A 27,464-nucleotide genomic window follows, 5' to 3' on the forward strand; every position below is an offset into this window, starting at 1 on the left:
ATGAAAAATAGCCCCAGTGAAGTCAATATTCGGTAGAAAACCATACTCTCTTGCAACCAAATAGAAAGCCTTTATTCACATTGTTGAGCAGTTTTTCATATGACAGTGAAATCACTTGGATGTATAATCAGTCTTCAGTGAGAGTTTTTTGTTTCACGAATGCTCCAAGGAGACTCAAGTGCTTTTTACTGATTCTGTATTTGTAACAACACAAGAAAAATAATTGTCTCATGATAGTTTATCCACATACTGTGTTCTCTGGAATATTGAATCTTAAGCCATTTTATAATGTCCATGTCTACGTTTTTTAACCCTGAACTCATTACTTTATTGTCCAAATGCCCATTTACATCATTACATTAAGTTGATACCCCTACATTTTAGTCTTACTGCTCTTCCTGGTAATCCCTTACACCAACAAGCTGCATAAGTCCTCCCAGGGTCACATTTATGAGTTGATTCAGCTGGTTCATGCCCACAGAAAAACATGAACTATGTCCCAGAATGTTCTGGTGTTGTTCAGTGGCATGACTTTTGGGCATGAGTGCATCTATATTAGTTACTTTCAGAGTCATATGTTCTACCTTTGGGGTAGAGGCAGTGATGTCCTACCCCAATACAGCAGCCCAGATGGGTTTGCCCCTGTGTTGCCAGTTAGTCTTCTTCCATTGCTGCAGTCACCACCTCAGGACATGAGACACCAGCCAGGAGTCAGTGTGGAGATAGAATACAGGCCATGCTTCTTATTCAGAAATCTCTCGGGCTAGTTGGATGGCTTTCACTTCTTCAAATAGGCTTGACTCTTCTTCTCCCTCAGCAGTCATTGTGTAGGACTCCACACAGCAGCTTTCCACCTCCAATGGTCTCCCTACCATGCAGAAAGATCCAGGAGTAAATAGAGCATGGCTGCTTCTGTTTTGGGACAACTTGTTATATGATGGTTCTTCTTGGGCACTTTGAGCCACCTTCCTCCACATGGCCATTGTGCAGACGGCCTCCTCTGGATCTTCAGGGACTGTCTTGGGGTGATTTTATAATGGCACTTTTTTTCATAATTGTCTGCTTATGCCCAAAACCAGATGCTTTCTTTTTCATTTTCTTTTTTTTTTTTTCCCCTTGAACTATTTCTGCTTTGGTTTTTTTTCCTTTTTTTTTTTCTGGCCCATCTGGGGAGCTGATGGGGAGGGTGCCCCAAACTTGAGACCTTAAAGCAGCTAAACCAACATGAGAAAAGACACTAAAACCTACCAGCTTCTCCTTCTGCAAGGAAGAGACTAATGTCAGAAAGATTCCAATCTATTCTGCCTGAGTAGCTACGATAACTCCTCCTCCTCTTCCCCTTCCCTGATACAAAAAAGGGCAGCCTCCATCTTTGCTTCGTAGCTATGCTGTCTGGTGGGGGGTTGGGGTCAAGATTTTGAAATTTTGGTATCTAGCATTTATTCAGTCCTTTTCTGTGCCTTGCAGGCACCCTTTTGGTTTTTTCTTTGTTAATAAACTGTTTCAGATTTTTTTTTCACTATCACTCACTAGGATTTATTTATCTTATTGGCAAGCAGGATTATCAAAGCCCTTTTTTTTAGAGGAAATGCTCATTCCAGGGCATTTTCTCCTAAAATTTGTCCTTAAACCTAGACAGGGACATTATCAATTTCTACTCTACTATAAAGCACTTCCAGGACATCTAATTCTCTCAGGTACTGGATACCTTCATTTGCAGTGATCCACCTTACTGGGGAATTCACAAGATCTTCCTTAAATGGATTTCATGCCCTCATGCTTTAGAGAGGCCATCTCTAGAGACTGCAAATTGCTCCTTCTTTTTCAATTCCTTCTTCAATTTCCCCATCTCTAGCAAGGGATTTTAGCTGTTGTGGCCTCATGACCTTCTAAATGTTAACTGTCAGCCCTGTTATCCCAGCATCACCTGGCTGGCCACTGTAGTCTTTCCCCAAGTCTCAAAGTTTTGATGAGGTCAAGGAACAGGTAACTTCAGGATCCTATTTGATTTGTCTCACTGTTTCAAATTTATTTGTTGAATGACCAGCTTTTTTAGCTGACCCCTCCTCTCCTGATTCTCTTCCTTCTCCTCCTCCTTCTTTTCCTCTTCCTCCCTTTCTTATCAATTATATAGACCTGTAGCTTCCCTTATCCATTTTGTTTTCACTACTGGCACAAGTACTGTAGTTGCTGTGGTTTGAGTCCCTGTGTCAGTCATAGTGTCCTCAAATGCAGTTTGGGTTCCTGCCTCAACTACAGTCCTTCTGTGAGGACTGAAAAGTGTCTCAGCAGGCACAGGTCTGGCCCAAGCACAGGGCAGGAAGCTTCTGGCTTTCATTGGGTGGGCAAGGCACCTTCCATCATTGATGGGTCAGTTTGCCAGGGTTGGTCACATGTTCAGGTGTAAAGTCACAGGTAGCTGGAAGTAATAACCACCCTAGGAACCTGCCCAAGTCCTTCCACACACCCTGCCACCCAGGAACTGGATGCCTCAGGGCACATTTCAATATCTCCATATTTAAAGTTTGTTTTCTCTTACACCAGGATGACACCAGATTCCACAAATCCCATAATGCGCCAATAGTATTCCTTAATACTCTTAACAGTATTAAGCAGCTTAAATAAGGATGAGCAATGTCCATGGGAGCCTGTATTATAAACCCATTCACATTAATTTTGGGCAGGAAGAGGGAGATGTATTTCCTCATCATCCTCAGAAGACAGCTCCCCCCGCATAACAGGCTGCCATGTCAGGGCAAAGCACAATTGCTTGTGTTAACACATTCCCAGCAAACTCAGCAAAACAGGAGCACAGCTGACACACCTCATGTCTCACAAAGGAGCTTGCTACTAGATAACTGCTATTACTGTAGCAAGCAATATTGAGAGATAGATAGATAGATAGATAGATAGATAGATAGATAGATAGATAGATAGATAGATAGAGAGACAATCAGACAGTCAAAGAGAAGGAGAGAGATAGAACTGCCTTTGTCTCACTCCATGGGCACTATAAAGGACTGTGGTGGATTGACCTTTGAGACATGCCACGTGCCCACCAAGCCACTCTCTCACTCCCCTTCCCAGCTGGACGGGGAGAGAAAATAAAATGGAAAACAACTCAATAAAGCAGTTTACTAAAGCAAAAAAAGGAGCTTTGTGCATGCATAAGTGAAGAGAAAAAGAAAGGTTTTTTCTCTATTTCCCATCAGCAAGGGATGTTCAGCCACTTCCCAGGATGCAGGACTTCAACACACATAGTGGTTTCTCCAGAAGACAAACACTGTAAATGACAAATGCCCCCCCTTGCTCCTCCTTTCCTTAGCTTTTATATCTGGGCTGATGTCCTATGGTATGGTCTATCCTTTTTGTTAATTTTATAGGCATAGTTGTTTCCCCCTCCCAGCATCTTGGGAAATGTTGAAGACACAGAGTTAATGCTGTACCAGAGCTGTTCAACAGTAGACAAAACACTGCTGTGTTATCAACACCTTTCTAGGTACCAATGCAAAGCACAGCACTGTGAAGTCTGCTATTCGAAAATTAATTCCATCTCAACCAGACCAAATACACCAATGTAAAAGTATTCAATATTCCAGAAGTTTTATATGCTCTAAATGAAAAACAAACAAACAAACAAACAAACAAAAAAACAAAGCAACAAGTACGAAAAGTTAGAAAAGCGTGAGTTTGAAGGGGCTAAATGTGTTTGCAAGTTCTTACTGTATATTAACCAATAACCTTATTGCATCTTATTGTATCTTACCCTCTGTTAGCTGCTTAAAATCTAGATGAAATCATAGAGCTAAAGAATGACTTCATCAATTTCATCATGTTGCAAAAGAGTCCAAGCAACTTCTGAGTAAATATGCACTCTAAACAAATGGGGGAAAGCAAGTCATGCTCTTTGAAGGCACAGCCCACACAAAGTCCAAGATATTACTGGCAGTACTGCATCTACTGGTTGTAGTTTCTCTATAGATTCATCATTTTCTGTGAAATGTTTTCCTGGAATGGTGTGCCCTGTAAGAAGTCCGGAACAGAAAAAAGAAATAGTCAACATTCTGCCAAACAACAAAGACTGGGATAAAATCTGCACTGCATGCAACAGAAGGAAAAACTCCAGAGAGCAATGCAAGCTAGAGCAGTTCACATGAAAAGAAACAGTATTTGTTCCAGCACTAAATCCATGTTATCAGACAAAAATGTTATGTCTGTTATGCTAGACACATCAGGAAGGGGGAGATAATGACTAAGGATGAAAACTGGATTCAGCCATTAAAGAAAATATTTTGCTGGAGGACATTGAAAATGGAGAGGGTTACATTATTTGTCTCTTTTCTTCTGTTTCTGGTATCAAAATTTTAGACAAGTCAGAAGCCTTAAAAAATTTGTTTTGTAGGAAGGTATTTGCTAGAGATGTTGGAGTCAAAGGGCACAGAGCATACACTTAGTAATGAACAGGAAATTAAGCACAAGGAGAAAAAGAGCTGCAGGTATTCCACACCTGCAAGGGTGACTGGTTTTGCAGCTGTTTTGGAACATTACCCCAGTGCACCTAATTTTCAAACTGTGTTAAATCTGGAGCTTATGTGTCTCAAGTGATCTGTTTTGTCGATTCCCATTTCATCCATAGTGCTTCAAGAAACATGTTAATTTGAAGTCCTATGTACATTTTGGCCATTAAAAATCCCAAAGCACTTGCAAAAACAGCTCTGATCTCATTTTCTTCTCAGACTCCTCTAGTTTACTACAGTTTGAAGATGACTGAGAGGAAAAAAAAGTGCTGTCCTGTAGTATGTTGCAAGGTCTGTAATTTGTAACTGTGCAAGTTTTTGGTAAAGATCCTTTTACTTCTGGAACCAGGGGTTTTAGGACTTCCTAAAAATTGCTGTTTTGTGTGTCCGTACAGCATGAATGTTATGGACAAAGCTGTCTAAATAACAAGAAAGCAGAAATGGGGGGCAAGACTGAAGTACCTCCTAGTGGGCTCTGTCTAACAGTGTGTAAGTTCAACAACTTTGCACTGACACGTCTGAAGTTGTCAGATTTCCATGAAGATGATCTTCTGGCATAAAGTATAAGATGATTATTGTCCCTGATGTGAATCCCAGACAACTCTAATTAATAATGGGTTTCATATTCTGTGCCAAAACACTGTCCTTCAGGTCTTCTCTGCTTGACTCAGGAGTTTTGCCTTATGAACCAAAAGAACCATTCATAGCAGGAAAGCTGTGGGGACCATGCATTTTCTTGACCAAGTCCAGAGTCGTGAAACTGTGACTTTAAAGTAAAAAGCCATGTGTACTATTCATAGGTCAGTCCTGTCCTCAGTATCTCAGGGATAAGATTGTATTCCCTGTATGTGCTTTCAAAGAAAAACCCTTTTTTTTTTTTTTTTTCTGAACTAGTTCACAATGGTCTATACACTTTTATGACTTGGTTCTGTTTTCCCAGAAAAATACTTTGTCATGTTAAGATCAAGAAAATAAAGATTTATTCCTGAATCCTAGAACACCATATCTTAATGTACAAGCACCAACAAGATGAAATAATGTACGTACTTTTTGTGCTTGCATTTTTTGAATTTAGTTATTCTTCAAAAAGAAAAGTCCTACCCTGTGACATTAAAATGTATCTTACAGTTGCATACATATATAGAAAATCTGCGACATCTAGTTCCAGCACCTTAAGCATCCTCATTTAATAACAGATTAAGTGACAGCCATTTTTTCTGTATATGGTATCATGCTGGAGAGACAAACAAGTCAGTTTTGTACAGATAAGAGATGTTGAGACTCATGAATTTTGGTTCCTTTTCAGCTGCTCTGGTGGTTCTGCACACTTGCTCTGTTGCCTCCTGTCAGTTTCTGTTACAATTTTAGCTATACTCCATCCTTTGCATTTTATCAAACCCCTGTCACACCTCCTCCTGTTTAAACCTCTATTTCAAGTTCTAATTTATCCAAACTATTTAACTTAAATCCTGCAGAACTACTACTCAGTTTCTGCTGCAGATGCCTTGGTATGGTTTTCTGTTCTCCTATAAGCCCAGTGTTTTCTTTTATCTCTTATGCTCTGTCTAATAGTAGTCTCCTTCTCCACAGTCTTTTTTTCTCCCATGTCTGGTTTCTGTAATTTTACTGCTGAACCATTTCCCATCAGCTTCATTAGTGTCCTGCTCTATCCTCTTCTTTTCTTCTACTGAGGACTGACACCTTTTTTGATCTCGGTGCCTTTCATTTTGTTCCACCTACTTTATCTTCTTTTGAAAACTACGTAAACAGGGTTTCCCTCCAACATTTTCTCTGAATCCCAAGGAATATATTTAGCAATTATGTTTATTATCAATGTGTTTCCTGGGGTCGGTGGCTGGAGACAGGGACAACACACCAAAGCTCCATGTGACAAACAGCCTCCAGTTTATGCCTCCAGCTCCTTTTACAGGATCTCCAATTGCACATGTGATTGGCTGAGGCCTTAGCCCATCCAGGTCTCTGGCCAGTGATACATCTGCATTTAGAACTGGATGACATTGGCCAAGAATCCCTGTGTAGATTGAATCCAACCTATCCTTGCTCTCCCAGGGACTCCAATGCCACAGCTCACCCTTTCAGTTTTATTAAAAAATGTAATTGATGAGCCTAGTTGAATAAGGCTTTTTCACTCAGCAGGTAGTGATCTACCTCATGTATCATTGGAGCTGTGATGCTCACACCCAGAAGCTGTCAGTTAAAACGACCAACATTACAATCTTTTTAGGTTAGCATGTCACAGACTTAATGCTTAGGAGTTACGACATTACGACTTAACACTACAAACAATAATAATACAACTCGAAACATTTTAATTAAAACCATATATATTTCTACCACTTAATTTCTCTAATTATTTGAGTCTTGGAGCTTGTAGTTGATGGACTGACTGCCTCTTTATTGACAATCTCTTGCCTCTTATGAGCTGCTGGCTTGCCAGGTCATGCTGTGATTTTTATTGAAAAACATGAGAGAAATGAGAAAATGAGAACACTCGAGACCTTTGAGAGGGGTGTACCCTTTTCTTTGCTCTAATAACCACAATAGGAGCACAACATATACCTTTGAACAAAATCAATAAGGTGAAACTTACAATTGCCTATATGCTTTACCATCACCCAGGGTCTGCCATCGCTGAGGGGCCTCTTTCTCACAATGAGGACTTGGAGGGCTTCTTCTGGACAAAGCCTCCATGATTATCTCAAAGGAAAGCTTTTGCAAAGCCAATTTACCTAGCACAGAAATACCTGGTTTTAATAACTTTCCCAGCCTGACAAAGACATAGCCTGGCCAGGGCTATGACTTAGTCTGGAAGGGTCTGATGGAACACCTTTCTCACCAGTTAAGGCCACAGCTTGGCTAGAACTGAGACATAGACTGGATGGGCTTCCCCATCATATCTTTAAAAGTAATCCCTCAGTAATAACCCATAGAATAGTTATCATTGTTGTTCAGCTAAATTATGATATTATTAAAAACCTATAAACCCCATAATTAGGTGTTCATATAAACAAATCTCTTTAAAAAAACTTATAAACAATAATATCTAAGTACACACACAAACAAATGTCACCATTTGCCCTCTTGTTACAAACAAACCTATTTAAAATTATAAACACAGATTTAGTACTACAAAACAGAGACAGCAAAAGTGAAATCACTTTGCCATATGTTATATGAGTCAGTTTAACCATAACATATGTAGATGTTGTAGTCTTCCCTTTTGAGGAAGAAGCTATTAAACTAGCCCAACCTTCTCTTTTATTTAGTATCAGCTTATTAGGGTATGTAGAAATTATGTAGTTTGAAAGACTTTGGTAGAGTTGAAATAATAGTAGGCGTCTTTTGCAGATTATTGTGTCTCTTCCTCACTGCTTTTGCTGTCACACCTCTGCAGAGAAAGGTTGGGAGAGGCTGAGGCGGGGGCCAGGACCCGGCATCTTTGTGCTATTGCTGTTTCCTTGGGGCTCCCCCCTGTGCGGCAACAGCAAGCAGGCATGGCCATCAGAGGCTGAATCGGGGATGGGATCATGCCTCCTGGAGACACGGCTATGCTCAGCAGAGGTGTTTCTTTGGAGCCAGCTCACTCGGTCTCAGGAGGGGGCAGTCCTGGCATTTCCATGGTGATGAGAGGTGTGGGCTGCTCCAGTTTGCCACAGGCCTGTTGGGCCTCCTGCAGGGGCTTTTCCCACACCCTGACCGGTGTAGGAGAAGGTTGCCCAGGAGTACTGCCTTCCCCCCCCGGAGTGGCAATTTTTGGCACAGCTGGGGTTTCTGCAGAGTGCTGTGTTGTGCTCTGGAGCTTTAGGGTCGCTGTTGGGGGTGCTGGAGCTGGGGCTGCTGGGGTCCCGCTGAGCCCGCTGAGAGAGCGGCCTGCCTTTTGTGGCTGGGAGCTCGCTGTGCCATGCGGCCGGCACCATTTTTGGGAAGACTCCACTGTTTCCATTCCCACAGTACCCACACTCCCTCCCACCTCTCCCCACCATTCTCTTGTAGGGGTTTTACCCCTGTTTTCCTGGCAAAAGGATGGGAGCCAGCCATTCCTCCCCCCCCCCCCCCCCCCACCCAGGTGGCACACCACCACACACTGAGTTTATTATCCACTCGTTCCATGGGGTCGGTGGTTGGAGACAGAGACAATACTCACATACCCCAAAGCTCCATGTGACAAACAGCCTCCAGTTTATTCCTTCAGCTCCTTTTACAGGATCTCCAATTGCACATGTGATTGGCTGAGGCCTTAGCCCATCCAGCTCTCTGGCCAGTGATACATCTGCATTTAGAACTGGATGACATTGGCCAAGAGTCCCTGTGTAGATTGAATCCAACCTATCCTTGCTCTCCCAGGGACTCCAATGCCACATTTAGCAGGCACATCTGCTCATTCCTCACTATCCTGTCCTTTCCATTCCCATTTGGCTCAGTGAACACCAAGCTACGACATAATAAAAAGATCTCCATCTACCTACCTTCCAGCAATGCTGGGTATAATATAGGGCAATTAACTCCTACTTCTGGCTTCCACTGCTCCGAAATTTCTGACTCTTCCTTTGTTCTCTGTTTTCTAGCTCCTAAACTTCATCTTCAGGAACTCACGCAATCACATCCTTTACTCCACCACCCTTGTCCTCTAAGATTTTCCTCTATGGTCCCATGTACTGCTCTGTCCTTCTCTAGGTTTGAATGACCTGTCTTCCTCCTCGGCAACTGGGTGGTTTTAAGGATCTGGGTAGAAAAGGGACTTCTCTTCAAACAGAAGGCAGAAAAATATCTTTATCTTCTGTGTATAAATTGTCTGTCAAAAGGAGCTGTTTTCTAACAGCACAGTCTCTACTTTAACTTTACCATGAAACAAAGTGTTAATAACAAATTATTGTGGCAATCCCCTTCATGGTAGTTTAAATTACGACATTTTATTTTACACTTCCAATGGATTGGGTGCATGCAGACGATTATCACAGCTCAGCTGGTAAGTGGCTCAGTTGTATCAATTCAGGGTCTGTGGTACCTTGATTCAGTGATTGGCTTGGAGCTACTACCACGAGAAACTACAAAAAAGGTGTAAATTTGTCTTAACCTTAATCTTAAATTTATATACTTGAGGCTGAAGTGATCACACATGATCAGTGGGGATGGAAAATGTAGTCACTTATTAGCCCTCTGTGACGCTGCAGCAAGTTCACTGGAAACAGATGGAGTTGTGTGGGGTTGTTAAAAATCCTTCTTTGCAATTTTGGGACACATGCAGACTGACATTTTGATCTGTGTGGGTTTTCTCGAGACTGGCAGGAACATGGAGCAAAGGTAAGTACTTTCTGGCACAAGTCAGAAAGACTGTGCTAGTGAAAAATCAGACCTTCCCAAATAAAAGACTGTTGGGATTCATTTGACTTGTATAAATTTTCCTAGATCAACTCCTGGATGCACTTGAAGTGTGAAATATTATTTCCTAAGTCCAGCAAGTCAAAAGCAACTGAAAACGAAGTCTAAAACCGAGAGAGGCCAGTAACCTTTATTTACAGTCAGCAATTCATCAAGTTACTGAAGCTTGTGAAAAACAGCAAGTGATCTTCTGTTGGCATATGCAGTCATATTATGCTATAAAATGTCAGTCAGGAGATTGAACTGAAATAGATGTGTAGACCCAAGAAGTTTATGGACTACAGCTCTCAGTGAATGGCCTGTTTGAGAAAGAAGTGGATGCTGAAAATCAAGACGTATGCATTCAGATCCAAGACAAAGAACAACCTGGCAAGGAAAGCTTTTAAATTAATTGAGAACAGCTAAGTAGCCAAAGTGAGGGGAAGGGAACAATATGATCATAATAGTTCATAATAGTTTCTGGTTTATTTCACAGCACTTGTACCACCTGGTGATGTGATTTTGCAAAGCCAGTTCTTATCCCAGAGGCACAAACTGTAATTTTACCTCAAATAATAGTCTTCCTGCTTTTTCATCAAGAAGTGTTATTTCAAATTTCTTCGGGAATGGATTTCTCAAGGATTCTAGAAACCAATTGTGAGATTAAAACAGAGCTTTAATGGCTACAGCCATTCTCATATCACCTCAACTGGTGGGTGAACCTCTCAGGGCTTGACAGAGAATTATGAGGGCTCAGGAATTAAAACTATGTCTAAGAAAAACCTATGGGCTACAGGGAAGTGTGTTAGTTGGTAATGTGCACTTTGGTACACCAAGTAGACCATGAAGCTATCTCATTAGTAGACAATAATAAATAAGCTTCCCAATATTTTTCATTTAAGGTCTTTCATCCCTTCCTGCAAGGATAACTGCAGCCCAGTCAGATTCCAAGTCCTTTCCTTTTGAATTCGTCCTTTAGGTCTGTTTGTAAGCATTGCCGATGCTTTGCTGTCCTAAAATACTCAAGTTTGTTATCATGTTTAAATAGTTATTGCATACACAGTTTCTTATATATTTTGCACTTTATTTATTGTTTTAAGTTTAAATAATAAAGTTTAAACAAGAGGGTTTTCGAGAATTTTTCACTTTTTGAGATCTCTGTGTTTTGAAGTTTCAGTCATATTCTGACTGTAGATACAAACAGATCTCAGATATTTCTACTTTTACTGTGTCCTAATTCTGGGCTTCTCAGTGCAAGAAAGACAGGGACATACTGCAGGGAGTCCAGCAAAGGACCTTAAAGATGATGAAGGAACTGGAGTATTCTTTCTAAGAGGAAAGGCTGAGAGAGCTGGGAATGTTCAGTCCAGGGAAGAGAAAGCTCAAGAGGGTCTTAACAGTTATAAAAGCACTTAGTGCACATAGGAGTACCTGAAAGGAGAGTGCAAAGAGGATGGAAACAACTTCTTAGTGGTGTCCAGAGGTGGGAGAAGAAGCAGTGGGCGCAAACAGAAGCACAGGTTTCATCTGAATATCAGGAATAGGAAACACTTCTTTCTTGCTGTGAGATTGACCAAGCACTGGCACAGATTGCCCGAGAAGGAGAAGGAGTGTCTGTGGAGATATAAACAGTTGGAGTTGGTCTTGGGTGAGTAGCTCTAGATGTCCCTGCTTGAACAGAGGGCTTGGACTAGATGACCTCTAGAGGTCCAACCTCCACCCTTCTCTGATTCTGTGGCATCCATCTTTAATAAGCTGGAACAGAATCTGTGGAAAGTAAAGGCAGAGAATCATCTATGATGGCTAAAAAACTGCTGTCAGCATTCATTGAAATAGTAAGAATACAGAGCTATAACAACAGATTATTTTAGAAAATAAATCTGAAAATATTGTGAAGGAAACAGCACAGAAATTCAGCTCAGAAAGGAGGAGAGAGGAACCAATTTTAGAAATAAGTGATGAGACCTGATGTTGCTCAGGTCAGACCATCAGCATGCAAATGGGAGCAAGGAGATGCTTATCCAGCAACTTTTGCCTGGTGTTCTCATGAAATTTATAAAACCTTTGAAAAGGTGACCTCATACTTATACTGACCTCTGTAGATTCTGCATTCCTTGATACATCAGTGGCTCAGGGAGGAGAAATGAAAGAGGAAAGTGCAGCAGCTCTGCAGCATCAGAGCTGTTCTGAATAATCTATTATTTTTATAAGCACTTCACCAAATCAGCCTCAAAGCAGCACAAAGAAGCCTCCCATTCTTGACTTCACTGTTTCCCCTTGCAGATCCAGCTGAAAATCTGAGTCCCAAGTGATGATCTAAGCAAGCAATAAATCTTTTACTGTGTGCTGCAGTTTTCTCTAGAGTCAGCATGGTTATTTTATTTGCTTTTCCTTTTACTATCTCAGCATCAGCATTTTACTTCAGCTTTTTAAATGGATAAAAATATACGATATTTGTTCAGTTTTTGGTTCCCAAAGATATAGAACAGAGCTAATATTTAAGTATTTACATGATGCAAAAGAAAACAATCAAAGATTATTTATACTGGATATATGCCAGTGGGCCAGCTCTCCTTTATCATTTTTATGATATTTATTGTCTTAGCATTTTATCAGAAGACAAAGAATTCCAGGCCAGGTATGGGAACAGCAGCCCACAAAGCACCTCTGTCTTACCCTTTGGGGTTTATGTCAGATGCACCCAAGGGCAAAATAAATTTTAGGTGTCTACTGAGTCTGACTATCTGATGAGGTCATAGCATCTGCTTTCATCCCCTTGACTTTCTTAAGGGTTGGAGGTATTCATTCAGGTTTACTTGCTCCATATTTCTATACTCACTCTGCCCCTTAGTAGAGATACTCATACACATCCAGACACTCATACCAGCATGCTCTTTCCCCACCTAAAACCAGCAAAGCTAGAGCCCTTCTCCACCAAGCGTGAGGTGTGCCCTCTGGTACCTGGGTACCTTGGTGGATGTAGGGGCTTGGTTCTTCCTGCCATGGGCTGGATGAAAGGGGAAAGAACAGACCATGGGCAGCAGGGCAAAGGACAAATGCACACTTTTCAAAATCAGGCTGAAATAGTGTTCAGGGTCTATAATGTGTGGTGCTGGTATAGAAAGTGCTCTACTGCTTCCCCACGGTAGCAGGATTGACTGCTAAGCCTAGAGTGAGGGTGTTAAGTCTGACAGGCCTTCTACTGCTGCTCACAGTCCAAAACCTGAGACTTAATTAAGCTGCAGGACAAAGCTTTCCCTCTGCCTGGCTGTCTTGCAGTTCTGCCTGCTCAATGAAGCAGGAAAAATGATGTTGAGACTGAATGAAAACAATGCATTTTCCAAATGACAACAGCTTTTGATAAGATACTCAGCTGGTAATGAGAAATGCAGAGCAGACAGTGGAGCTGACTGGAGGGTCAGATAAGCAAATGAACAAAACCTTTAAAGGCAGGGGGAAGAGAAATCACAGGAAGTTGTAGACAGGCAGAATTGCCAGTTTGAAAGGGCTGATAACTGAACTGCAGCACATTTTAATTCCTATATTACCTACCATGTTTTACTAAAATTCCTATGTAAGATTTATAAGGCTTATGAAAAGTTTAACAGCTTCCTTCACTTCACTCTGACCCATCATTAGTTTGGCTGTCTGCAGCCACTGCTTTCCTGTCAATTAATTTGGCATAATGGTTGATCTTCTCCAAAGGAGCAAAACGTAATTTATTTGCACTGATACTACTCATTCCGGACCAAGTAAGATACTGACTGCTAACATCACTAAACCTTCTACCTCCTGATTAAAATCACAGAAGTAGGAAGCCATGTATAAATACTGTGAACCCAGACAAGTAGTATGCCAAAGACACAAACTGTTTTTTTCTTGTGGGAGATCAAGTGTTACATGAAAGACATGAAAACGACAGGCATGGAACAATGACAAGAAGCATTCATGCCTTCTCCCAAGGTGTAATAATCCCTTTGTCCTTCTCTTAAGCATCACCACCTGATGGGCTGTATAGACAGCACTCATTACGGGAAGGCTGAAATACAGATCACAGGATAGCACTCTGAAAAATTACACTACTTAACTCCTTTGGAAGAGGATACAGAGATAGCAACTAATTGGGGCTTCTGCCAAACTAATTCCAGAATTCTCTGGTTTTAAAGCCAAAATATTTTAAGTAATGCAAAACTATCCTCCCTAAAAGACTAGATACATTCTTTCACTGGGATTTTCAAAAGCACTCAGCCTGGACTATCACAAAAGCTTTACATCAGTGTATTGTACATTTGAAAATCTCTGCAAAATCATGTAGGATTATGGCTTTTTTTGTGAAATGCTGAATGAAAAATCATAGTAAAACTGACAGAAATATTTTAGTATGTCAGTAAACTTTGGAGTGTATTTTTTTTTAGGTGTGTCAAGTGTGATGTTCTATAAAGACGATTCTGCCACTTCTACAGCATCAACCACACATGCATCTCTAGTTTTTGATACCCTCGAACAAAGCAATGCCTCTGAAAATGTTCAGTGTAATAACCAACCCTTGTTGGTTTTGTGTTATTACATGACAGTAAAGTCAACCAACTACATTGGCTGCTCACTTTTGGTTGCATTTTTTAATGCAAACTTAGCATCACACTTCAGTTGTTTTTTGACATCAGTTCTGCAAGCATAACTGAGTAATGGCCCATTTGTGACGCTAGTTAGGTCACAAAGCAGCTGAAACCAAACTATATTTTTACAAACTCTCCCTTTTTATTTGAAAAGGAAGATGCATTTGAGAGAACTACAGGATAATGCTGATTCAAAGCAGGAAGGGAGGTCAGGATAGGACATAGCTACTTAACCTGGAGCAGCAGCAGAAGCCCTTCTGTGACTGTGCTGACTCCTTTTCACACCTCAGATAGAACTCGGTTTTCTCCTTTAATGGTTTTTTGTTTGTTTCTTTCCTTGCTTGTTTATTATTATTTATCTTCCATTTCTAGTATCCCTTCTGAAAAAAAGAAAAACAAAACCAATGTACTTGAGACTATTATGTATTGGTATGGGTAGGGTTCTTCTGTGATCTACTTGGTATCCATGAGATTACTGAAGGGATATGATGAAGGGATATGATCTGACAGCAGACCAGTCCAAGCTTCCTTTGCTTTGATCTCTAATGCCTCAGCAATGTTCTGAAGATATTCTGCAAAGGTACAGAAAATTTCTGCTGCCATTAAGGGAGATGGCTTAATAAATAATTTAAAACATATACACAAAAATAATACTCCACAACCTAGTGGAACAGCATCTGCTATGTAAGAACCAACTCAAGACAGGTATGACTGTATCAGATGATGGTTTTATGTGAAAATAGGTAAATTTGATTGCATTTACTTCCTTCAAGCAGAATATCACAATATTAAACCCAGGGTATTAAAACTGGGAGTTCTGCACAAGAGAAGTCCTATCTATTTTCATTATACTAAAAAATTTATTTCTTAGAATATTTTATATTACCAGAGTTTATCCAAGTGCTTTTTATAACAAGTACTTTTTTTATAACAAGCACTTTTATTTTTTAAAATATCTTTCACGTATATAATAGTGTGCATGCATACAACACAACAGCTGCTGGGTTGTACAGTGTAAAGGGCACTTAAAAATTATTGCAATTGTATTAGCACAGGACAACATGAATGATACACAAACCTGCCTGCTACTGTTGAGAAAGTAGTACATGACATTTTACTTCATATTTCCATATTACAGACGAGAAAAAAGATTCTTTAGCATTTCTACTCCTGTAAAACTGTGAAACAACATTTTCAAGTTAATAGAAAACCACAAGAAACTGAGTCAAGGGTAATTTTTAAGTCAAAAGGACATATGGAAAAGAAAATAAATTAATATAATTCTGATTTAAGTGCTATAGCCCTGAGAAAGACTGGTAATTTAACAATCCTATTTAGTCATAAATACTCAGATGACCGTATCATTTAGCACAAGAAAATATGTTTTGTTAAATTTGTTTATATCTGTTTGAACTTAATGACTTCTTTAGGCATGCATGGGTTAGAGCGCCAAGCAGGAATTTGTCATTGTTGAGAAAGTTTCCAGAGTGGACAAATGCCTGGCAGACTGTGCTGATGAATTCGTGCAGCTGATGAGTGTCTGTGCCCTTGTGATGCAGCAGCTCACACAGAACATCTGACTCCTCCAGCAACCCTTTGTTCAGTGGGTGGCTGGGACTCCAAGAGCAGGGACTGATGTACTTTTGTACCATTTTTTTTCAATTAAAAAAAAAGCTGCTCAGCAATTGGAAAAGCTTATGCTGGAGTATTTGATTCAATATTTTTACACTGGGGACTCATTTTTAAAATTCTTGATTGCACCTTCAGCAAAATCATTGAAATCACTCCTCTGTGTTAACTGGACTGGAAGATACTTCCAGTAACTGGCAGAAGAGTTTAGCACTTATATTTGAGAAGAGCAATAAAGTTCTGACTTAAAGTTTCTCATATTTATGCATATAAATATGGTAATAAGATTTGTTTGAGTTTAACAGAATGATAACTCAGTGAATGGATATAGAGTTGCAGGAAAAAAATTTTAGTGGCAAGATGGGATTTTGGAAGACACGTAGCTTGTATCCTTTAATACATTGCATTCTCTAGCTTTTTAAATTCTTTCAGGCTTGACTTGAAGTCTAAACTTCTTGGAGCTTACAGTTACAGAGACTATAAGGATTATCATTTCACCTTTCTAGAGATTTCCTTTACTCCACAGTCTCTATTACATTGCCCAGCTTGCCTTTTTAGCACCAAGCGACAGCACTTCTGTCATTCCTCTGGTGTGCAGTATAATATACATCACTGACTGAAAGATTTTGCTACAACACATAAATTTTCCCTTCTGAGTTTTGGCCTTTCACTTCTCTGTGTTGAAAAAAATCCTACCCTCCCCTTTTTGCTGTTGAAGCTCTTCAGTTATCTCTAGGCTATTATCCTGTTATCCTGTCTCCCTTTTTTCATCTCTTATCCATGCTAAGCATATGTTAGTTCTTTTCATTTTTCCTTATAACTTGGAAATTCTTAGACCCAAGACAGTTTTTCTTGCTTTTCCTTAAGCTTCCTCTAATTTTTTTATATTTATCTGTTGACTTAATGACCAGGACAAAATTGTATTGTAGAGGTGTCATATTCTCAACATCCAGTAATATGCAGAGATCTAATAATTTCAAGCCACAGCACATGATCATTCTACTAATGAAAATTCCTTTGGGCTTTCAGGTAGTCTCATCACACCTAGAATCTCATTTATATTCTTCCAGTTTCTCATCCCTTTTGCCATTCCTGCTTCTTTCATCTATTCAATTATATATGTATTGGAAATAAAAAAAAAATCTTAACTAATCACAATACCCAACTGAATTCTCTTATCTTTCATTTATGTTCCTAATGTTTTAGGTTACTGCTTATTATTTCTGATATGATGGGTTTTATTTATACATCCAAAGTTGTCATAGACTCCGCATTTTGTTTAGTTGCAGTTTAATATTTAAATAAAACCTAAAGTGAATGCAGTTTAAACAATTTAAGGTCATATACACAAATAGTAATCTATCACATTACAGAAAATTGTTATTTCATCCCTTAACTGTCTTTGAAATATTTTTCTTAAAAATAGCCTGTATTCTAAGTCACTAGGTACTAGGGTAAGCAATGTGCTTTACATCAGCAAAGTGTGAGTTGAGACAAGTTGAAGTTATTTTTGTAAAGCTCGTCTATCACCTGGTTATTTCTCCCTCTCAAACTAAAAAAAAATTATTAGGAATTTTACAGGAAACGTTTATTGAGCAAAAAGGCACAATGATCAGAAGCCATTAACCTTCAAATGCCTAATTTTGGTTGTGTTGATTTTATATTGCCACTGCCTCTTTTATCTTTCACTTTATCTATTGTCTGTGCTTTATCACTCTTTAAGGTCAATCCTTGAGTTTTACCTCTGGCATTTGACCTTAATCCTGCCAGTGTAGCTTTAAAGCAGTCTTCTCTTCCTCTAAAACACACACACACTTTTGGATCTCTTACCTTGCTTTCCTGGCTTAAATTACATTATCATAATATCAAGAACAAACATTTTCTGTGATAGGCAGGAGAAATCTTCCCCACATTTTTAAGACCAAAAAAATACATCCTGAGTCCTAAGCTCCACAGCCTCCTTAGCATCCTGCCACCTCCCATCCCTTCAGAGCAAGCTGTCACATGGGTTTCTCCAGCAGCACAGGACAGCTGTCCAGTTCTTTTATTCATGGCATAACAGTCTAAAGGCACTACAGTTGTCTGCTCGATGGCTCAGAGTCACTGTTATCCTCACAAGGATGACCTGCTGTCACTCATGTATTCAATAGTGCTCCATCAAGCACTACCATCATCTGTGCTGCAGCAAGAATCAACTCAGCCTTCCTTGCTGTCCTCCTCTCTTTGAATGGAGGTGAGCCCTCTTCTGTGGGAGTTTTCTGTGAGAGCTCCTGAGGGACATGCAGCCTCACTGCCTAGCCAGGGTGAGTGTCCATAATTCTTGGAGCTCCTAAGAGGGCATTGTGGACTCTGTGTGAGTCTTGTAAGGTTGAATCTTATAATTTTATAAACAGAATATTTCCATTCTATCTCTTCTATTGTACATGATGTCCAAATGCATCTATTCTTGAGAAAACTCAGACAGTGCTAGCAAAGACATGTCCTTCCACACACTCCCTGACTTCAACAAGAGAATCTGGAATACACTTCTCTGCTGGACATAATATTCAGGGAGATATACACATCAAAATTTCTTCACTGACAGTGAATATGAATGATATCAATGTCTGGTACTGAGAGCTGCCAGGCAGGCCTGTACAGGGGCTTCTGAAAAATAATTCTGCTTTGTCCTATATCAACAAGTTCTCCCTAACTTTTCAAAGAAGGAAATGCCTCTTTGGATTAGTGCACTTATCCATGGTCTGTCTTGCAGACACTCTGAGCAGTCAAATGAACCAACCTCAGTTGCTTCAAACTGCTAGACCATGACTGGAAGATCTAGACAGCTGTCCTAATACCAGTCTTTCAAAAGTGCTCCTCTGCATATCCTAATCTCACAAGAAATGTCAGGCTTTATGTCCCAGATATCTGGGTTAACCTCTGGAAAGTTACTGACTTTTCTGGTTAGAGACATTTTTTCCATTTCTTCTCTTCTTCAAAGCATCTCTTCCATGTTAAGGACAGAGCTCAGGCTATGCAGTTGGCCTTAGAAAGAGATTAGCTGTTGCTGTCCTATTTACAAAAAATCACACACTGAACATGAGTGTGTGAAAGAGCGATTTCTGCCTATAAAAGGAAACGACATTTTCTTAGGGTCTTTGCCAAAAGTGACCACCCCTTGGGGTGTTCTAAAAAATTTCCATTTCAAGACCAGATAGATGGGGTCCCATCCCACTTTTCTTAAGCTTTATAGACTTACTGATGTACCTGGGAGAAGTCCTGTGTCCAGAAGATCTGCCTGTAAGAGGATTTTCTGCTAGGTATATTTTCTTGGATACTATAAATGGAGAATCAATTAAAGGAGGAAGAATGCATTCTTGTTTGACATTTTTCCTGTTTATTCATATCTTTTAGACAATACAGCTCCAATATTTCTGCCTATACCTCTCCCTTCAGTAGTCTAATTGGATATGTAGATTGTTAAAAGGAGAGGAGCTGAAAGAACAGCCTGATTTAATTTGATTCTCACTTCCATGGAAGCCATGAGGAATTCTGCCAGAAGTACCCGCAGGAGCAGTACTAGTCTTGCAGGGCTTACTGTGGTCTTTGATCCTGTTGATGCTTATGTTTGGGAATGGGCATGCTGGGCCTGTGCATGAAGTTATCACCTGTGTGAATGCTTCCAGACAGACTATCAGATTCTCATCCTACAAATATTCATGCCTGAACTTCACTTCAAACAAGAGTGCTCATCCTTAATATGTCTTCTGAATTTCAAAGCCTCCAGTGAAGGAGGCCATCCCCTACATGATGCTTTGAATTAAGGCCTGCGTTTTTTTCCCTGGCTCATACTTCCCTGCTCATCCCTTGCAATGTGCAAGGTACTCAGGCAAAGTTAATCTTCCCAAGGGGAAATAAAAGCCAAGTTACTTTCTCATGCTTTGAACTCATTTATTTGTGTGTTGTTGTGTATTTAATTTTGGAAGAAGTTATAATTTATTAAACATGCAAAGCCTGGCAGAGTAATTTTGCTGTTCCTGAGAGAGTATCCTAGGGTAATGGTATTTCTAATAAATGGTTTATATATTTTTCATAATTTTAATGTCAAGCAAATTTTGAACAAAGAGATTGAAATTACCAGTATGGGTAGATAATAATATCATATTCAAGAAAATGTGCCTGCTCAACTGTGTAAAAGGATACATTCTGCCTTTAGCAAACCATTTCTGAGGCTTTTTAATTATAGCTGTAAACTGGTAATGATGCCTGTCAATTGATGAAATAACCTATTTCATCTACAGATATGGATTTTTTTGTGATTTTGATTGAACAAAATGTCTCCAAATGAGCATATCACCTTATTTCTGGCTTTTTTACTCTTCAAGTCTTCCAGAGCTATTGGCATTCCTAGTACCAAGAAGAAATATTTTCTTTGTGAATATGACATATATTCCTTTCTACTGTTGCTTCCTTCTACAGAAGTAAACACAATGCTTATCATTCTATTCCCTCTATATTAAACACAGAAATAACTCTAATTAGAGATGGAAATAGCAGCTTTTATTCCTGTTTTCACTGGTTTACATGAAATTAGGTGTCATAGGAGTGGCTCTCTATTAGGTGTCATAGGAGTGGTTCTCTGGGCTTTATGTACTGAATGTACTTGTTGAGTGCCATTTTGTTCTTATTGCCTACTGCTCACAAATGGCCTTCTCAATTTCCTCCTGCCTAGTTTTTGAGAAACACTTTAAAGATATGAAGAGACTGACAATGGAAAGGAAATTAGTAGCTGGAGGCAATTGCATCAGAAAAAAAATTATTCTGTTATGACTACAAACAGTAGCATCAAATGTGAAAATAGACCTTCAAATTAATTAGCATTTAAGGGAAATGGGTTTGGGATAGTTATCACATTGCTTTTAAGTAGCTGTGTTACCAGGTACATCTCTGCTTTCTATTCCTTGCTATAGAAAAATAAGAAATAAGTAAAGATTTCTAGTTTTAAATCTGTTCTATGTTCATACTTCTTGACAAATAAGGGCTCAGGAAAATAAAACAAAATAAAACAAAACAAAACAAAACCAAACAATGATATTTCCCTGTTCCACACAGGTCCAGAGCCTATTCTTCACGAAGGCAAAGTGCTATTTATTGATCCTATATATGGGTGGGAATAAGCATACTTTTCCCCATCTCGCTTGCTGTTACTCTGCCAAAATCCTTTAGGACACCTCTTTGTGAGGCAATTTCCAGCCCACTGCAGCTACAAATGGATGTAAAGAGACCAGATCTGGCACACTCATCATCACCATTCATCACCTCAAGCCCTATTTCACATATCTTTTCTCTTTTTCCCTCTAAGCCTGTAAAATGCTTCCAAAGTGGCTGATATAAGTAATCAGGGTCACAGAAGATGTGCATCAACTTCTTGGGACTTCAAGGTTTTTAAAAAATCTGAACACCAGGAGTACTAAACTTTTTATTATATCCCATTTCCCCTTGAGCATTCCAACCTGGCAAAAAAAGAAATAAACAAATCATTCTTTATTGTCTTCTTCCTGCAAGGATGGTAATAGCTGCAAAGAGAAAAATAACAAAACTTGAGGCAGGTACACTGCTGCTGTGATAAATGAGTAATCTTTGAACATTTGCATCTACTTTCTTTAATATTTTTCACATACAGATACTTCATGGATTGGAAGAATGATGTGGACAGCTACTTTACAATAGATGCTACTGAAGGAACCATTGCTACTAATGAATTACTGGACAGAGAAAGCACAGCGCAATACAATTTCTCTATAATTGCAAGTAAAGTTAGTAAGTATGACACAAAGTGAATGAATATGCTAATATGGTATTTTTCTCAGAATATAATGCTCAGGTATAAATATAATGTGAAGACAACTTGCATTGCCAAGTGTTTATTTAAGAAGGTTCAATGAATATCATTTTCCCAGACTCATGAGGATAAGTGTGATGTTCAATCAGCCCTGTTTAGTAAGGTTTTGCTAGCAGATCACATGTAACTGCAGCTCCCTTAGAAGCTGAAAAACATTTTGTCATCATGGAGCTGTATGGGTGCCTTCCAGTTCTGGTTTCTGGTATTCTAAGTCACTTCATATGAAATTAGGTTTGTCAAATAACAAGTCTGTCAATGTATTTTTTGAAGGCAAAGAAGTTTAAAGAGTAATTTTATACTCAGATATAAAGTACGATAAAATTAAGTCAAGATTTATTGCCCTAAATTAAACTGTGTGCCGCATCTCTGCTCTTTTCTGTCTGCCCAAAATTTTATGCCTAATCCTTCTTTTCTTTCTCTATATGATTTGTGGCAGGATAATTTCATTTCTTGTCTTTGTGTCTTCTGCATAGCCTTTTTTTTTATAAGTCCCTTCTTCCATTATATTATGTGCCTTCAACTTTCTTCATTGCCATTCCTGTGTGTGGCATTTCTCATTCATGGTCCTGTCAAACTGTAACTCTCATGGGTGTATCTCATGCTTTGAATACAAGTCTTTTGGTCACTTAACAGTTGTGCAAAGGCCACAGAATTTTCTGTTGACATCATTAGGCTGTAGAAAAGGGTCATGCTGTGTTTCTTATTTATTCTATGTTGTTTATGTGTCAGAAAAGTCAAGTTTCTGTAGCAAATAACATGCTTTCCTCAGTGTATTGTTTGGCTGAGTCTTCAAAAGTTGATACATGCTACTAACAGGAAGATGGGAGTTTGGGAAGCAGAGAAGGTTTATATTATTTCAGATAACCTCCCCCTCCCCCCCACCCCAAATTCTCAGTTGTAGTTATCTCCAAAAGAACCACGGGCTCACTCCTGGGAACCTGAAAATATAAAGAGAACACCAGGCAAATGAATGCTTGAATTTTATCCCTAGATTGGAAAAGACATACACTAACAGAGAAGCCTAAGCTGTCAGAAGTGGTTGAGTCAAGGATAAATATGAGCAGGCATATATTCACAGAAAAAAACAGTAGAAGTGTAATTTGTTTCCAGAGAAACTGAAAGGCAGGCAGGTGAAGAAAGAAGGTCTCATCATGGTCTATGTTTCAGTAAAGCTTAACTATTTAGGCTTAGTAGTGGGCAAAGAACATTTGAGATTTGTAATTTTTTTTCCTGCAGCAAGAGAAAAATATTATTTAAATCTGTTTATTATTCCCAATAGTCATTAAAGATATCTAAAACTCTGGAATTTATTTTGTCCATGGACACATATATATAATAGTATGACGTTTAAGCAGAGCTGTAGCAAATAGTATATATTTTAATATCCCAAATTTTATCAATTGCTGTGCTAAGAATCTGCACCTAAAACATATCTGTGCTTTATTGCATCATATCCCATAATATTTATATATTGACCATTATCTATAATGGTAAAAATTGCCATATCTCAATAATACTAGTAACTGGCAAAATTTGGGAGGATTTGAGCTATAGTAACTGTCAAAACATTATGTGCAATTGTCTGACAAAGAGCATAGAAATAAGGGTGGAGGATTGAGGTTTGACACACTGCACAAAAGCAAAATATAATGGTTAGAGAGAAAAAAATTGAAAAAGATTGGAGGAAAATTGCTATATTTGAAGAAATGTTGATATAAAAAATTGTTGTCCAGTGCTGACATAGAAACTGAAACTGTCATCCCTTATCACAGGAAAAACACACTGAGAAGTGCCTTGACATATGCATGACTATTTAAAAAGGTGGCCCACTATTGAAATTAGTTGCATAAACTTTCTTCAGAAAAAAACAGACAGTATTGTTATTGAAGTATTTTCCTGGTGACTGTATCTATAAGGACATACATACATACATACGTACATACATACATACATACATATATATATACACACACACATATATATACATATATATATATATATATACACACACATACATACATATATATATATGTATAATATGTCTTTGTAAAATAAGAATAAATAAGTAGACTCATAACTAGTAACAGATTATGTTGTTTAAAAATGTCATTGCTAAAATTTTGTTTTCTCATTGTGAGAGAATAGCAACAACAACACCTCCCACACTTTTTAAGCACATCCTAATGGTCGTTCTGTAAACTAACTTTTCTTGAATTGCCCCTGAATGGAGATGTTTTTAGCAGGAGATGGATGATTGTTCTGGAGACATACTGAGAAGGCAGCTGAATGCAGAACATCCCTAACCCATTCATAGATATAAAGTTCAGTTTTTGTATAGGACAAAGTACTTGAGCAGGAGGAGGATGTTTCAGACTCACTTCCCCCCCCCCCCCCCCCCATTTCTTTTTTCATTGCATGACTATATTTCATTTTAGCTTGTTGTTTTGTTTCTTAATAATTAGAATAAATCAATACCCTAGTAGTCTGCATGGTTGCTGGTTTTGAACGCTTTTTGGTGCCACAGAACCTATCCAAACTAGTAAATTAAACATGGCTGTCATTCATTTCAAGCACAAAGGCCAGCTGGCATGAAGTAAGTTGTTTCTATGCCTTCTTACTTTCCAGAGTCCCCACATGTAAATTGATCCTTTAGCCCTTTCTAATTCCCAGCACATGCATGTGAATTGTCCACAAGACCACTGGTTGCCCTGGGCCAAAACTGTATCAAGAGCTGTTATAAGAGCATAGTGGCATAAAAAACCCACAGTCCAGTGTTCAAAATTCCTCCCTATGCTGCCTAAGTACCTAGTGTGGAAGATTTTTTTCCATTTTACAAGAGACGAGATAGATAAAATGCATACTAATTTACATCTGCTTTCCTGTCCTCAAGGCACAATTTAAGGGTAAAAATGAAGTAATAATCCTTCCTGTCCAAACCATCTTCCTAACTCAGCTCTGTCTAGGTCCAAATTTTTAGAATGCTAAAGAATCCTCACCTTTAATCACAAGATGGAGTTGATCTCCTCCGGTGTACCATAACTGGGATTAAGGAATCAGCAGTTCTTTTCAAAAGTCAGTATCTATTTTCTCAGATACCTTGGATTTTCACAAGTTCATTATTCAAAGAATGTTACATGTTTTCTACTGCTGTAAGAGCTTTGAACCATTAAGATTCTGACAAATGATGGTAATCAAGCAAAAAAAGGGAGCAGGATGGTCACTGTTTTACAGACAGGAAAAACAAGGGAAAATTAAGTCAACTAATTAATTAAGTTGATAAAAGAAATTAATGAAGCTAATTAATTTTCCTATATCTTACAGGTGGAATTGAGACATAAAATCAGTTTCTTAATTTCTAGGTTCATGATTTATCCAGTTTCTCTTCTCATCTGTGTAATCTGGGTTTAAAAGGCATAAGCAGATGCTTTTAGTGACTCACTCTCTGGTACCAGTATGTACATCACAATTGTGTTCACAGGGTTCATGAAGACTTGAATTTGAGCAAAACATCAACCAAAAACCAGAGAAAATAGAGGTCAAGTCTGCAAAGTAGTATTTTAAATGCAATTCTTCATGCTTGCTCACATCAAGTATTACAGGTCTTTGGTATTACATACAAATTCAAAGCTGTACACAATCTTCTTGCAGTCTTCATTTATATATACAAGTTAAAGTGATGTCAGTGCAAACCAGAGAGAAAAATTATATGAACAAAATGAAAATCTGAAATAGGTTCATCTTAGGCTCTGGTAATTCTGTTTACTCTCATATCTGTCTTTTCCAGACCATCTGTGCAAGGTAAAATTCTAGTTTGCTGAAATACTTGGGAATAGAAGATTTTGGCCTCTAATATATCTTTCAGAGAACCACAGAGAATAAATCAGATACCATCAGTGAGAAATAAATGTAAAAACTTTACTCACATTCACGTATATTTCCAGAGCATGCTATCCTGTTTTGATTTTGAGGGGGAAAAAATGTCAAATCCTTTTGTTAATTTTAAAAATTTAGGTCACATACTATCTAAATGGTTGCAAAAAGCAGAAAAAATTAATTTATACAAGCTACTTTACAAAAGTATGACCTAAAAAACTTCCTAAAGAAACTGAAACGTCTAACAGAAATCATCAAAATCATCTGATATTTTCATGCACATTTTGCATAATTTTGAATACATTCAAAAGTTTTATTGGAAAGGCACTGTGAACATATTCCTGAAAGTAAATGGACATCTATGCCTGTATTTTGATGGCAATGCCTTAATCTCTAATCTGTTTGAAGAATATGTCTAGAATCCCTGTTTCTCAGTGTTGTACATTAAAATGAACACAGACACACAAAAATATCTAAAGCAACATCTTAGTTACTCCATATGAGTTGTGTGTCCTTTTCAGTGAGTACTGCTAGGAGGGAAGTTTTAGGTTAGATTGTTTCTCCCAGTAGCTGTGTGAATTTGACCTGTTCAGGGATTTTCTGATCTCTCTATAGAGGTCAGCCCTCTACTGAATAAAATAACTTCTTAATTTTTTTTTTTTTTTTTATTTCCTATGTTACAAAGGAACCAATTCAAGTGTGAACAAGTGATCTAGATTTCTTCCAGCTCTTCAGGCACCTAAAGAATGAGTGCTCAATTCCTAGTTGCTAGACCAGACTGTGTCTTCGATTGTACTGCACAATTCCCTCCTCCACAGAGACATTCTGCAAGTAGGGATGATGCTGAATTGGAAATAAATGATAATTCAAAGAGATGTCATTATATACCTTCTATATTAAATATTAAATATTAAATATTTTTTTAATAAATTCATAGGTAGGGACTACAACTGTGTGATCTGGGTAGTCATTTTGGTTGTCTTCTAGGTTCCAAGATGTGTTTATAGCTTGGTCAGTTTATCTACTACTTGTAAATAGGTAAAACAAAGTTCATCTTGAAGCTAATCCTGTGTAACTAGGAAATACCTTTGGTTTTGACAGAGGTCTTCTGAAACTACTACTGCATTTAGTAGTTCCTAAGAATAAGGAAGAAAGCATGCAAATTTTTTACAGTGACAACGTGAAGAGACTTTGCCCTTTACTATGTTAGTCATAAACAAAAGAACTGCCAATGATTATACAAGCTGCAAAGCAAGTGCCCAATGCAAATAATTTGAAAGGTCCATTGAGGGCCATAAAGATGATCAGAGGGTTGGAGCATGTCTCCTATAAAGACAGGCTGAGACAATTGAGCTTTTATAGCCTTGAGAAGAGCACACTTTGGGATGACCTAATTGTGGCCTTGCAGTACCTGAAGGGAGCCTACAAGAAAGCAGGACTTTTGAAAGCAGTGTATAAGGACAGGACAGGGGGAATGGCTTCAAACTGAAGGAGAGTAGATCTGGATTGGATATGAGGTAGAAATTTGTACAGTGAGGATGCTGAGCCACTGGCGAAGGTTGCCCAGAG

General features: G+C 38.7%; 1 protein-coding gene across 1 annotated transcript in view; it reads left to right on the top strand.

Moving 5' to 3' along the window:
* The window catches only part of CDH12 (cadherin 12), a 222,036-nt gene that overhangs the window by 182,910 nt on the left and 11,662 nt on the right, over positions 1-27,464 (top strand). The window contains exon 8 of the mRNA XM_059854378.1: positions 21,804-21,940. Coding sequence (XP_059710361.1) covers positions 21,804-21,940 — 137 coding nt within the window. The remainder of the gene's footprint in view (positions 1-21,803; positions 21,941-27,464) is intronic.

The sequence above is a fragment of the Haemorhous mexicanus genome, chromosome 1 (assembly GCF_027477595.1).
Source record: "Haemorhous mexicanus isolate bHaeMex1 chromosome 1, bHaeMex1.pri, whole genome shotgun sequence".
In the NCBI taxonomy this organism is placed as follows: domain Eukaryota; kingdom Metazoa; phylum Chordata; class Aves; order Passeriformes; family Fringillidae; genus Haemorhous; species Haemorhous mexicanus.